The sequence below is a fragment of the Hippopotamus amphibius genome, chromosome 2, assembly GCF_030028045.1.
Source record: "Hippopotamus amphibius kiboko isolate mHipAmp2 chromosome 2, mHipAmp2.hap2, whole genome shotgun sequence".
NCBI classification, from domain to species: domain Eukaryota; kingdom Metazoa; phylum Chordata; class Mammalia; order Artiodactyla; family Hippopotamidae; genus Hippopotamus; species Hippopotamus amphibius.
In genome coordinates, this window is record NC_080187.1 from 54715864 (window position 1) to 54731335 (window position 15472).

Below are 15472 nucleotides of genomic sequence, written 5' to 3' on the forward strand. Positions count from 1 at the left end.
ATTTTGAGAAAGAATGGAAACAACAAAAGTACAAACATAAGGAAGGTGGCCATCAGCAGACCAGAAATACTGAGTCCTCCCATAGGGCAGAAAGCATCAGAATGACATTGACAAGAAACAAGCTAAAGAAACCACAGCTTAAACACTTATGGGAAACACAGGTCCTGAAAAGAAATTCCATGGAAGCTTCAAACTGGGTGGCAAAGATAGAAAGTGCAGAAGTGCAGCGCAGACCATCACTCGGGTAATTCCTTAAGGAATAGCATTCTGAGCAGCTGGGGAGGGCAAGACCTCCACTGTTCTCCCTAAGCAAATTCAGCTTCTGCTCTCCAGCTAACTGTAGAAAACTTATCTAGAAAAGAACAGCAGCAACAAAAAGACTGCTTGGTAATTAAGGCAAAATCCAATAGATGGATTGAATTTATTAGAAGGTACATAGGCAAAGACTATGATCTGAAAATAAAGGAAAACTTTAATATAAAGAGCAAAAAGACAAAAATATGGAAATATGGAGAAAAGATAAGACTCAGGGATGACATTCAAATGGCCCAATCGTTCTTTAACAGGAATTCCAAAAGGAGAAAATAAAATAAGGAAAGGGTGGAAATCATTATAGACCTTAGAGAAAATGTCCCTAAACTGAAAAGAGACTCAAGTCTTCAGATTAAAAGGCCCACTGACTGCTGTGCAGACTGAACGAACAAAGATCCAACTCACTTACATCCTTGTGAAATTTCAGACTTCCAGAAATTTTGAAAGTTTCCAGGGAGGGAGGGGAAAAATGCACACAAAGAGAAGACTTCATCAACAATACTGGTGGCTATAAGAAAATGGAGTGATGTCTTCAAAGTTGCGAGGGAAAGAATATTTTGAACTCTGAATTCTATAAAGAATCATTCAAAATACAGTATTCACACCTGTAAAAACTCAAGTAGTTTACAACACTCAACCTATCTGAAAAAACATTTCAGATATTTGCTCACACAAAATGAAAAAAATCTGAGAGGAGTGTGACACGGGTTACACAAAGCTGAGGCAGGTGATTTCATGAATGAGGTGCTCAGGGTTCTTCTGTGAGCGTTGGCCCTTTCTTTGTGCCCCGGTGCTGGCTGCAAGATCAGTCACCAAACGCGGCCTCAGACTTTGGGCTTATTCCTTTCTTTAATTGCTGCAACCTCACATAGATTTTTGTCATACTTTTGGTGCTGGTGTACTACAGAACCCTAGGTATCCACAAGGCTCTCCAGAAGAATAAACTTTTCTTGCTTATGCCTTAAAATCTCTGGCACTCGGGGCTTCCTAGGTTGCACAGTGGTTAAGAATCCACCCGCCAATGCAGGGGACACGGGTTCGACCCCTGCTCCAGGAAGATCCCACATGCTGCGGAATAACTAAGCCCATGCACCACAACTATTGAGCCCATATGCTGCAACTACTGAAGCCCACGCGCCTAGAGCCCGTGCTCCACAAGAGAAGCCACGGCAATGAGGAGCCCACGCACCACAATGAAGAGTAGCCCCCACTTACTGCAACTAAAAGAAAGCCCACTCACAGCAAAAAAAGACCCAACACAGCCAATTAAATAAATAAATCTATTTATTTTTTAAAAAATCTCTGGCCCTCTTTCAGGGTTTATTATTTTTTTAATGAATATATTGGTCCCCTCTTTGGCCAGAGCAAACAATACAATGAACAAAATCCAAGGTCCTCAACTCAGGACCTTGTATCACCATGGAAGGGTCCCCCATTACCCATCATCACAAATGTTTGCCCTGAAGCCCAGAAAATTAAGGGACATGTCCCTCAGGATCACAGCCACTTAGCAGCAGGTTCTGGGTTAGAAACCCCATATTCTCACTCCTGGTGCTATGGATTGAATGGTGCCCCCCTAATTCACATGTTGAAACTATAACACCCCTGTGTGACTGTATTTGGAGATAGGGCTTTGAGAAGGTAGTTTAGGTTATATGAGGTCATAAAAGTAGGGTCCTAATCCAATAGGATTGGTGGCCTTATAAAAAGAGAATGAGAGGACTTCCCTGGTGGTCCAGTGGTTAAGACCCTGTGCTTCCAATGCAGGGGGTACAGGTTTCATCCCTGGTTGGGGAACTAAGATCCCACCTGCTGCATGGCCAAAAAAAAAAAAGGGGGAGAGAATAAGAGACAGGCATCTCTCTCTCTCTCTCCACGTCCAATTACTGAGGAAAGACCATGTGAGCACACAATGAGAAGACAGCTGCCTGCAAGCCAGAAAGAGGGCTCTTACCAGAAACTAACCATGCCAGCATTCTGATATCCAACTTCCAGCCTCCAGAATTGTGAGAAAATAAATCTCTGTTGTTTAAGCTACCAAACACACTGCTGTAGACTGAATGTTTGTGTCCCCTCCTAAAAGTCACATGTTGAAACCTAATCCCCATTGTGACAGCATTAGGAGGTGGGGCCTTTGGGAGGTGATTAGGTCATGTGGGTGAGGCCCCCACGAATGGGATTAGTGCCTTTAAAAAAAAAAAAAAAGGCCCCAGAAAGATCCCTTGCCCCCTTCTGCCATGCAGTTACAGCATCAATGAGGAAGTGGGCTCTCAGAGACACTGAATCTGCCATTGCCTTGATCTTGGACTTCCCAGCCTCTAGAACTATGAGAGACAAATGTCTGGTGTTTATAAGCCTCAGCCTATGGTATTCTGTTACAGTACCTGAACAGACTAAGACACTCAGCCAAATCCTGGTTCATTTCTCTTTGCTTGTTCTCTCAGCAATTGTTCATCAACTGCATCTTTATGAATGGTCATTCCATCACAGATGAAGGTGTTGAGTATCTGACCTGAAACTGTACAGCTAGTTCCTTCTACAAAATAAACATTCATATTTTAGCATTAAAGCCCTACAGCTTACTTATTTGGCTTCTGCCTCTTTGGTAAGCATCCCTAGAAAAGCCCATATTCATAAATTTATAGCAGACTTATGCAATTGACTCTTTCTTATTTTTTTCCCCAGCAACTCTATTTCCACCAAATTTCACCAAACTGTTTTTTAGCTTCATGGTGAGCTGTTTTTCCATCACTCAACAGAACATCTGTCATAATTTTATCTTTCAATTGAGCTATAATTGATATATAACATTGTATCAGTTTTAGGTACATATCTATCATATGCATAATGCACGTGTCAAACTCACCCTCCTGAAAATATCCATGGCTTAAACAAGAATACAGATGCTATAAAATGGAATTTTACTTTTACTGAGTATCAGCTTTGAGAATCCATTTAAATGGATTAGTTGACAGTGTTAAGATATAGACAAATGAGCTAACACCAGGTCAAGGACCCACTGGTATTTTAAAAAGATAAGGAGATGGCAATATTTTCTCATTTGGTTTCTTCCTCTTTTCCCAGGAGTCTATTCTCTTCATAACTCCTATCCACTGAGCAGCCAAATTCTTGAGTCTGTGTTTTTAAGTTTTTGGAGAATCTTGAGGTGAAGTATCTGTGGTCCTGGGACCAGCTTGTAACAGCGGTTTCCTCAACCCAGTTACAGAGAGGAATCAGGGGATAACCAGACCTCCATCCAAAATGTGTTCCACTGAGGGGAGGCTTGAGAAAGGAGCCCACCCTGCACAGTGGGCGAGACTGGGGGTTTCAACAAATAGTGGGTTGCCAGTGGGAGCATACAAACACTCTCTACATGGTAGGAGGCACCAGCGGTTTTAGAGAACTGATTTCCAGATATTCAAGATAAATTCAACAATGTATCTGCTTGAGATCCTGCCTGTGATGAACAAACTCTCCCTTTCCCCAGTATTCCTTCTTCTGCGTCACAAAAGCAGAGGACATCTCTCACCCATCCTAATCTCACTAGGGTATGTTTCCCTGGGCACCAAACAGAAAGAGAATGGGAAAAACTAATGCTGGTACAGAGGCAACAAATGACTGTAGAGATGGAATAAAATGTGCTTGTGCAAGTCAGGAGGTTTCAACAGAACCAAAGGAGGCCTAGTAGAGTTGCAAAAGGATAGAACATGAAAAATAATTTTTGACGGTAAATCAAAATAAGGATTTGGCACTCAGAATGAGTTCAAAGAATTATCTGTGAGTGCTGTAACAAAATTCTTTCCATTCCCATCTGCTTTTTTTTTTTTTTAGAAAAAACACACGGTTTTATTATTCCCAGCACAAAGGGCAGGTCTTTGCAAAACGAAGGGGCAAGTTCTGACGGCAAGGAGGAGGGTCCTACTTGCCGGCGATGAGTGGGTTCCACAGGACCATGATGACCGAGTCCCCACGCAGAAACATCTTCGAGATGTAGCGGTCCTTGTTGACTGGCTTGGACTTCTTCTTACCCTTGCCGCTCTTGGGGACTTCGGTCCACATCTCCTTCACATTCTCCAGCACCATGTTGCAGTGCCTGTCGAAGGCCTTCACACGGCCCAGGAGCTTCTTGTTGTTGCGGCAGTTGATGGGCACTTGCGTGTTATTCTTGACTGACTGTGTGAGCACAGAGAGTGGCCCCGTGTTAAACTCCTCCTCCTCCCTCTTCTGCAGCTCCTCTGGGGTCATCTCACTCTTGGGCTTGTTGAGGAGGCTCATGGTGGCAGTGGTGGTGGCCGCGTTTTCAAGTCACTACCATCTTTCCCACCTGCTTTTTATATGAACAAGATTCCTCTGCGCTTTCATTGAGAAATAGAATTGATGGTGACCTTTGACCCATTCTAGCAAAGAGTAATAACCAAACCCAGATATATAAACTAACTGTGACAAAAGCCTACCACGCTCATTAAAGGATATAGTTCCTCTAAAATGTAACTTTATATTTACTAATTTCCAATATAGATTGTTGTTTTGACCAGGTGTATTACTAATAATTATAATGAAAGCTCCATCAAAAGAAATTATTCAATGGTCATAAGACATAAGGTTACAAGAAATAAAAATATATTACTACCAATGTATTGATATATCTGGATATATACACACAAAGTTAGGCTTCCATATCTGCGGATTTGCATCTGTGGATTCAACTAACTGCAGACTGAAAATACACCAAAAAAAAAAAAAATTCCAGAAAGTTCCAAAAAGAAAAACTCAAATTTGCTGCACACTGCCAACTATTTACATATCATTTACATTGTATTTACAACTATTTGCATAGTATTTAGACTGTACAAGGTATTATAAGTAATCTACAGAGGGACTTCCTAGGTGGCAGAGTGGTTAAGAATCCACCTGCCAATGCAGGGGACAAGGGTTCGATCCCTGATCCAGGAAGATCCCACATGCCGCCCATGTGCCACAACTATTGAGCCCATGTGCTGCAAATACTGAAGCTCGCATGCCTAAAGCCTGTATTATGCAACAAGAGAAGCAATGAGGAGCCCGTGCACTGCAATGAAGAGTGGCCCCTACTCGCTCAACTAGAGAAAGCCCGTGTGTAGCAATGAAGACACAACACAGCCAATAAATAGATAAATTTATTTTAAAAAAAAAAGTAATCTACAGATGATTTAAAGTATAAGGGAGGATGTGCCTAGGTTATATGCAAACATGACACCATTTTATATAAGGGACTTTGAGCGTCTTTAGATTTGGTATCTGCAGGGGGGTCCTAGAACCCATTTATATAGTCTATATATATGATATATATATCATATAATGATATATACATATGATATATATGATAATAAAACCTCAACATGAATACTTTGTGGTGAGATTATGCACTTACATACAGTAGCCAAAATTTATCATATGCTACACTTTAAATTGACAGATTTTATTGTATGTTAAAAAAAAAACCCAAGCAAATAGAGAAAAACCTGCCCCATTAAAATTGAAATATAAAAAAAAAGCAAAAAGAAAAAAAGAAAAGAAAGGATAGAGGGATATTTCCTTAGTATTGGGTTGGCCAAAAAAGTTCATTCGGGTTTTACCATAACATCTTACAGAAAAACCCGAACGAAATTTTTGGCCAACCCAAACCCAATATGACGGATAAATATTTTCTGTGTATAAGAGCTTAACAGACACATGTACATATACACACATATATGTATACATGTATAGTCAACAATTATTTTTTAAAGTCAATACTGGCAATATACTACAAAATATATCCTTTACAAACTATTCAAACCTGTAATAAAATTTTAGATATAGACTGTAAATGTGTGAGGGGGCATGTAATTTTACAAAATTCCTCTGAAGTGTATGCAAACAAAAAATTGGAAGACCACTGGATAGTAGTACAGGATGAAACATATGGGGGAATCCAACATAATAGATACTGAGAGGACAAAGAAACAATGAGTACGTTTTTGTCACTAGGATGTACGGAGATTAAATTACAATGACATAATGTTTACATATGCGGTAGATATAAGAGTTTAAAAGCAACTCTTTGTTCTCCTGCTTACTGTGGGGCAGGCAGGCACTGGCACACGTAGAGGAAAAGAAGTGATGGGACAGGCACATAATTAAACTGACTGATGCCAAGGCGTCACTAGACTGAATCTGGTAAAACGACACTCAAATCCAGGAGAGAAGCCCACGTGTAAGCAAGTGAATCTGCTATAACACCTCATCTCAGGATTCATTCAGTAATTACTTGAAACAAAACCTCATTTACTTTGCGGGGGGCGGGGGGGCGAGAAATCAGTTCAGTTGAACTCTAGCCAAGTATATAAATCTTATCATTAAGGTTTAATTGGCTTATTCTCCCAAATTACACTGGAAACAAATCTGTTGTGCTCCTAGGGTACCATATTATATTATTTATAAATGCGGACAATTCAAAAGCAATAAAATGCTTGGCCCTTGCTCTCAATAAACATGCCATCTAATTGGGAGGACAACATCCAAATTACAGCTGAAGAACAATGCAAAGTAACATGTAAGCAGTGTGTAATAATTCCCCAAGAGAAACAAGTACTCTCAAACTTTCCCAGCAGAAGGATAAATTGGTACAAGCCCCTGTGGAAGGAATTTGCGCACAGAGATTAAAATTACAACTGAATATCTCCTTTGACCCAGTCATTTAACTTCTGGAAATTTATCCTTCGGCCATACTTAAGAAATAACATATACAAAGTTACTCATTGCAGCATAATTCAAAATAACAAAAGACTGGAAAGAACTTAAATACCCTTGAAGAGAGGACTGGTTAAAGAAAGAATGCTACATATACACAATGGAAGATTTGAAAGTATAAAAATGCATGAGGAAGCTTTCAATGCACAGATATTTTTAAAAGTCTCCAGGATAAGTGGGAGAAAAAACCCCAGCAAGGTGCAGAAAATGTGTATACAATGCATCCTTTTGTTTACAAGGGGAAAATGAGAATACAGAATATATTTGCATTTGCTTTAATATTCATAAGTAAACTCTGGATGAACATGCACAAAAACTAAAAGCTGATTACCTGCAGTGAGTAGCAGGAGGGTGAAAAGTGGCTGGAAGGCCAAAGGGCGGGAGGAAGACTTGCTGTCTAAAATGTACAGATATATTCTGAACCACATGAATGTCTTCCTATTCAGAACAATTAAGAAGAGAATAGTGAAAAAACATCCCCCAGCAAGGCAGAGCAGAATGAGGAGGAAGCTGTTTCTGCAGGAGTTCTCCTGGCCCTGGGTGGCGCTTGGACTTAAGCTTTGGGCAGCTTTGCGAACAGCAGGGAAACTGAGAGAGCACACAGTGTGTGCACTGGCCGCAATGGGCTGTTTCTGCCAGTGCCGTCATGTCCCAGGGCTTCTGAGGCGCTGCCCAGCTGAAACACCTCCGGGCCAGGTGCCTCTCTTTCACCACACAGCCCAGAGCCCACTCCTCCCCTCCCCTGCTGGCCAGCATGCTCATGACCCTCCATCCTCACCAGTTACCAGAATCCTCCAGCAGCTGGCTTTAATTTTTACTATGGGAGGGCAGAAGGGGGAGGGCAGGGTCAATTAAGTAAACTTCTATTAAGAGAAGAGTGAGGCGCAGGAGGTCAAAGAGTCTGGGACAGATATCTGGTCGGTTGCCAAGTGAAGCTTGGAAAATACTCCCCCAAGATACCAACGAGAAATCTGCCCAAATGTGAATGTGGCGGGTTTCAAGTCATGTAATCATGGGTGATTTTTTTCCCTGCTCTTTATGCTTTGGTGTGCATTCCAATTTTTTTGTAAATGAGTATAGATTACTCTTAAAAACCAAAGACGATTGCATACAATGTGAGAGGTATATATATTAAAAACCAAACCATTATTCTTATGTAGTCCAGCAACTTTGAAAGATAAAGGAAACTGAGATGGGCAGCATAAGAATTTTACAGCTGTGAACAATAAATGTAAGAATACTATAATTTTTAAAAACTTCCTATAATGCTGAAGATGCCACCTGACAGTAGGTCAGTGTGACCTACCTAGTCAGGCTGGGCAGAGTGGAACTGTCCAGGGTTCCAGGGCAGGAAAGTGCAGTCATTAAAGAGATGCCTGCATTAGTCCTTCGCTCTCCAGCTGATAGCCAGTGTCTCCCGGCTATCTTCCTCTCCCTGGGTTTGAAACTCAATATTTAGCAAGTCAAACCACTTTCCTCCCTCCACTGTCTAAACCCAAATGCTGATGATAGTTCTACTGATCTCAGAAACTCAACAGATACATTTTGAAACTTGGCCAACATTTTTCCCTCAGGTCCTTAGTAATTCTGGGAAAAGTAAGCTAACATTCAAATTACTTGAGTAGGTTTGGGCATAGCTGAGCCTAAGTTTCTCACCATTTAACAGTTTTATTTGAAGGATAGTCAGTAAAGTTACATGCAAACCTTCAATGCTTGGAAAAAAATATAGTAGACCTTGATATTTGCAAGGAATCTATCCTAAACCCTTCCTGAGTCCCAAACTTGGGAACAGCACTATTGCCCAAAACTTTCCCCTTTTTGTCAGGACTCTTCTGACTGTAAATTACAAAAACCCAAACGACAGAAAGGGGAGTATACTGGAGGACAGAGTTCAAGGAACGGTTGAACAACCAAATCTAGGAAGACAGAGGTGCAGTAAGCTTCCCTGAAAACAAGACCCAGGACACACACACCATCAGGACTCTGCCCATGTCTCACTTTTGCGTCTCATTGCTAGCCATTTTCGTTGCCTTCCCCACACAGCAGGAAACATGACCATTAAGAGGTCAAGAACCACCACTGACAAAGAATGCCTCAAGCTTTTTCTGGTTGTAAGTTCAAAAATCCTGAGAAGAGTCTCTGATTGGCCGGTGAAGGTCAGGTGTCCACCCTGGGCCAATCAGCTGTAGGAACATGGCAGCTCCTGCTGAATCACGTGGTTGAAGTGGAGGAGCAGGGTTCTCAGAACGCAGGGGGTGCCGTACAGACCAAAATAAATAAGTAAACAAAGAAAGGGCTACTACACTCCAGTAAGAAGGAGCAACGTAAAACTGAGAAAATGTAAATGGCATTTCAGACCTTTATGGGAGTCACTTGTTTAAGTTTTTATGCAGCGAAGCTGCAGTGAGTTGAAGAGACTGGGTGCTCTCAGAGCCAAGAGCTTGGCTCCTATACACCAGCCTCAGGGTACACACAATTCAACATTGTTCACCTTAGCAAAATCCAAACTGTTCCGTGTCACGGCCTTCTCATTGCTCGCAGATGGGAAAGTATAAACAACAAGGATCTAGAATGTCTCAGAGAAAAGCATTTTTAACTTGGCAGGTGCTTCTCTGAAGAGAACCTTTTATTATGTAAAAAGGCAAAGTGGTTCTCAGTACACCTGCATCCTGACTCATCTTGACACCACCTGCTCCTGCCCACCCACTCAATGGCCAAGCAACTCCCATTGTTTCTGGTCAATAGCAACCCTCCATTGACTCCCCCCCCCTCCATCTACCATGACCCCATTGTGAATCATTTTGCACATAGTAGAGAAATTTGATGCCTAGGCCCTTTTGTGCCAAATACCTATGCAGGAGAGAAGGACTTTTAGTCCCAAAAGATAAGATTAATGAAGCCAAGACTAAGAAAATCACAAGAGGAGAGCATGGGTTTTAGAACCAGATAGCTCTGGTTTGAATCCAGACCTGTCACTTACTCTCTGCATGACCATGGCACGTTATCCAATCCCTCTGAGGCCAAGTTTCTTATAAAATAGGCATAATAATATTTGTCTTGCAGACTTATTGTGAAGATTAAACCAGGTGACAGATTTTTTAAGTGCCAAGATACTAAGAGACTTCAATATATGCTGCTAATGTTAGAGGACTCCGTGCTAACCTTACAGAGGTCAATATACAAATGCAAGTGGAGTACGGATGGCCTAGGCTAAATCTGCATCCCTCTTCCTGTCTTGCTTTGGCTTCCAAAGATATGCCATTTTTTTCCTCTAAGTCTAAAAGGACTGATTAAATAATAGTTCTCCATTTTCCTTACTAATCACTGTTTTGATGCAGAACCATTATCTAAAGGAAAAGGTTTGCAGTCCTTCTTTCTTGAGACAGAGTACTGCCAGACTCTATTTAAGGAGACAGAAAAGTCTGAGAATGTTAATTCCCTGAATTTTTTAGTAAAGTTTGAGTAACTTAAATAATCTTCCCAGCATATTGTTGAATTTAATGATGGGGGAGAGCGGTATGTGGCATGTGCCAGTAAATTTGAATGTTTGAAGGATTAAGACTAAATTAGGGTACGAGAAAGACAGGAATTCAGAAAGTCAAACACCTAAAGTATTTTGCCCTGAATTATTATATGATATAAATTGTACTGTAAATATGACGACAGAAGATGGAATTAGAAAAGATACTGCCATTCTGAACTTGGATTCAACAACAAACTCTTCCTGATTTTTTTTTGAGTCAAATTCCACATAGGGTAAACTAATCTCATTGTGACCTACTAAGCAGGATGAGGTTAACAAAATCTCCTGAGAATCTGTAACCCAGACAAGTTTCTCTCTTTTTTTTTATCCTTATTCAAGGATCCTAAAAGTTCATGGCTAGGGAAACCAATTCTGGTACTAAAAGTAAATACTATGTTGCTGTCTCCATTTAAAATTTATAAGACTCGACATCTCAAGCCTCTTATTTGTGTTCTAGAGATATGCTACTATCTTCCTACTATCAGAAAAAAAAAAAAGTCACAAGTGAAAAAAATATAAAACATTACAGAAAGAAATTAAAGAAAATCTAAATAAATGAAAAGGCATCCCATGTTCACAGGTTGAAAGATTTAATGTTGTTAAGATGACAATACTACTCACACTGACATATAGATTCAATGCTATCTCTATTAAAATCCCAAGGGTGTTTTTTGCAGAAATGAAAAATCCATACTGAAGTTCATAGGGAATTTCAAGGGACCCAGAATAGCCAAAATAATATTGCAAAAGAAGAACAAAGTTGGAGAACTCATGCTGCCTGATTTTAAAACTTATTACAAAGCTACAGTAATCAAAACTGTGGTACTGGCATGAGAACAGACATATAGAGCAATGGAATAAAATTTAGAGTCTACACATAAACCTCCACATCTTTGGTCAGCTGATTTCAATAAGGGTGCCAAGACCAATCAATAGGGAAAGAACAGTCTCTTCAATAAATGGTACTAGGAAAACTAAATATTCACAAAAGAATGAAGTTGGCCCTTGCCTTTTATCATATAAGGAAATTAACTCAAAATGAATCAAAGACCTAAATTTAAGAGCTAATACTATAAAATTCTTAGAAGAAAACCTAAGGGCAAATTTGCATGGCTTTGGATGTGGCAATGGTTTCTTAAATATGACACCAAAAGCACAGACAACACGAGAAAAAATAGATAAAATGGACTTCATGAAAGTTAAAAATTTCTGTGCACCAAAGGACATTACCGAGAGAGTGAACAGACAACACACAAAATGGGAGGAAATATTTGTACCATATATCCAATAAGAGTGTGATATACAGAATACATAAAGAACTCCTAAAGCTCAACTAACACAAAAACAAACAACATGATTTTAAAATGGGCAATGGGAGGAATTAAAGGAGAGGAATGAATAAGTAGGTAGAGCACAGAGGATTTTTAGGGCAGTGAAACTATTCTATATACTTTTATAATGGTGGATACATGTCATTATACATCTGTCCAAACCCATAGAGTATACACCAAGAATGAACCCTAATGTAAACTACTATGGACTTTGGGTGATAATGATGTGTCAACATAGGTTTATCGATTATAATACATGTACCTCTCTGGTATGGGTTGTTGATTGTGGGAGAGGTTGTGGGGGAGGGGGCACGGTAAAAAGCAGGGGCAAGGAGGAGAGAAGCAAAGGACTTGAATAGATGTTCCTCTAAAAAAGATAAACAAATAACCAATAAGCACATGAAAAGATGCTCAACGTCATTAATCATGAGGGAAATGCAAATCAAAACTACAGTGAGACACCACTTCACACCCACTGAGATGGCTTTAATAAAAAATATGGAAAATAACAAGTGTTGGAGAGGATGTAGAGAAACTGGAACCCTCAGGCATGGCTGGTGGGGATATAAGGTGGTGCATCCACTGTGAAAAACAGCTTGGCCATTCCTCAAGAAGTTAAACATAGAATTACCCTATAACCCAGCAATTTTACTCCTATATAAATACCCAAGAGAAATGAAAACAAGATGTAAACAAATCCTTGTACACCTGTGTTTACTGTAGCATCATTCACAATAGTCAAAAGGGGGGAATAGCCCAAATGTCCAACATGAGATGAATGGATAAATAAAATGTGGAACATCCATGTGATGGAATATTATTCATCCTTAAAAAGGAATGAAGTTCTGATACATGCTACCACATGAATGAGCTTTGAAAGCACCATACTAAGTGAAAGAAGCCAGACACAAAAGGACAGATGTAAAATATATATATATATACATATATAAATTATATATGTATATATATATTTAAGATCCGATAATGGATCTTAAAGTTTTAAAAGAGGCTAGTAGATCCTATTATATGGTAATTATATTACATACTATATATTACTATTATTATATAATTACATTATATGGACCTACTATATGGTAATTGCAAGATAAAAAAACAACAGAAGGACAACATTGTATGATTATACTTATATGAGATATCTTATGAAGGTAAATTCACAGAGAGAAAGTAGAATGATAGTTGCCAGGGGCTGGTGGGAGGGGGGAATAGGAAATTATTGCTTAATGATTACAGAGTTTTGCCCTAATGGTGATACTTGCACAACATAATGAATGTATTTAATGCTGAGTCACACACTTAAAACAGTTAAGATGGAAAATTTTGTTATATATATTTTTTCACAATTATGTTTAAAAAGAAAAAAGTAATCTGTGCTAACTGACCTGGGAACATAGGAATGAGAAGCTGTTGTGAAAGTTTACCAGAAGGGATATTGTTACAATGTTTAAAGCAAACAGAAGCATGATGGTCTAGATGAAGCCTGGGAAAGCTCATGTATTGATTAGTGTTTTTAAGGTACAAGATAAGCTGATTCTAAAATCCATACAGGGCCTTCCCTGGTGGCAAAGTGGTTAAGAATCTGCCTGCCAATGCAGGGGACACAAGTTCGAGCCCTGGTCTGGGAAGATCCCACATGCTGTGGAGCAGCTAAGCCCATGAGTCACAACTACTGAGCCTGTGCTCTAGAGCCTGTGAGCCACGACTACTGAACCCATGTGCCACAATTACTGAAGCCTGCGCTCCTAGAAGCCCATGCCTCACAACAAGAGAAGCCACTGGAATGAGAAGCCCACACATTGCAACGAAGAGTAGCCCTCGCTCAACACAACTAAAAAAGCTGGCACACAGCAATGAAGACCCAACACAGCTAATAAATACATTTTAAAAAATAAGATAATAAAATAAAATAAAATCCACACAGAAGAACTAAGAATAACAAAAAATAATTTTGACCAAAAAAAAAAACAAAAAACAAAAAACAAGGGAGGCCACCTCTCCCTGTGAGACATCAAGAGATGCATGAAAAGTTATAGTATTTAGACAGTGTGATATTAGCCCAGGAATAGATAACTGGTCAATCAACCAAAGAAGCCCCAAGCAAACCTCTGACTGTATGGAAACTTGGTATCAGACAGACATAACTAATCAGTGGAGAAAGAACAGACTATACAATAAAGGGGCTGGAAGAAAAAGAAAAAATGGATCCCTACCTTACAACAATCATAGAATTTATTCTATATGGAGCCTATACTTAATGTGAAAATCAAAATCAAATTTTTAGAAAATTTTAGAAAGAAAATAGAGGAAAATATACACATGATTTTGGAGTTGGTTGGGGAAATTATTTTAAAAAATAAGACTTGAAAGCATGAATAATAAAGATTGCAAAATAGTTGACTACATTAAAATTAAACTTGTCTACACATCAAAATATAGCATAAACAAAGTAAAAGACAAGCAACATACTTGGAAAGGATCTCTGCATGGTGAGTGACTGGTAAAAGATTAGGAACCAGAATACACAATGAACTACTTCAACCAAGAAGAAAAATGACAACACAATAGATGCAAAGCAAAGAATGTAAACAGATAATTCCACAAAGAGGAGACACAAATGGCCAATAAACACATGAAAAGATGCTCAATCTCATTAGTAATCAGGAAAATACAATTGTGAGACACTACTTCACATGCATCACACTGATAAAAATGTTAAAAGTCAGACAGCAGTAAGCTGAGGCCATGGAGAAGCAGAAGTTGTCATACACACCATCAATTGGTACAACTGAAACCATGCACCTTAGATTGGGACTTGAACCCACATGCTGGGACTCAAACCCTGCGAAAACCCAAGGTCTTCCAACTGAGATCACACACCTGGTTTCGAGAGTTAATGAAGCTGTTTCTTGATGTCTCATCACAGAAAGAATTCAGTGAGAGACAAAGTGATAGGTAATAAATGGATTTATTTAGAGAGAAACACACTCCACAGAGTGTGGGCCATCTCAGAAGGTGAGGAGGGCACCAGGGTATGGAGTTGTCAGTTTTTATAGGGGTGCGTAATTTCATAGGCTAATGAGTGGGAGGAGTATTTCAGTTATTTTGGGAAGGGGCGGGGATTCCCAGGAATTGGACCACTGCCCACTTTTTGATCCTTATGATTGGCCTTGGAACTGTCATGGCATCTGTGGACGTGTCATTTAGCGTGCCGATGTGTTACAGGGAGGGTATACTGAGGCTCAAGGTCTAGTGGAAGTCAGCTAGTCCACCATCTTGGACCCATTTGGTTGTAATCAGTTTATGTCATGCCCTCAGCCTATGTCATTCTTTCAAAGGTTGTGCCTGCCCCCTTCTCTCCTGTTTCACAACCATTCACCATATCCCAGCAACATCCTATAGACACTCCTGCATGCCTGTACAAGGACATGGGTACAAGAATGTGCCTCAGAGCACCACGTGTAAGGGTGCTTATCTATGCATTTACATGTAGAAAGTACTCGCTGTAATAATTCTGGAC

At 39.8% G+C, this 15472-nt stretch overlaps 2 protein-coding genes across 3 annotated transcripts in view; both read right to left on the reverse strand.

The window, feature by feature from the left end:
• Positions 1-15472, reverse strand: part of EXTL3 (exostosin like glycosyltransferase 3) — a 123923-nt gene that overhangs the window by 89373 nt on the left and 19078 nt on the right. The window lies entirely within an intron of this gene.
• Positions 4163-4623, reverse strand: LOC130844855 (small nuclear ribonucleoprotein Sm D2-like). The gene has a single exon (XM_057721133.1). It carries the CDS (start codon positions 4585-4587, stop codon positions 4231-4233), a length of 357 nt encoding a protein of 118 aa, XP_057577116.1. The 5' UTR covers positions 4588-4623; the 3' UTR covers positions 4163-4230.

What these genes read in the sequence shown, in the direction of transcription:
- LOC130844855 (XM_057721133.1), bottom strand. Translation starts at nt 4,587, where the DNA reads ATGAGCCTCCTCAACAAGCCCAAGAGTGAGATGACCCCAGAGGAGCTG.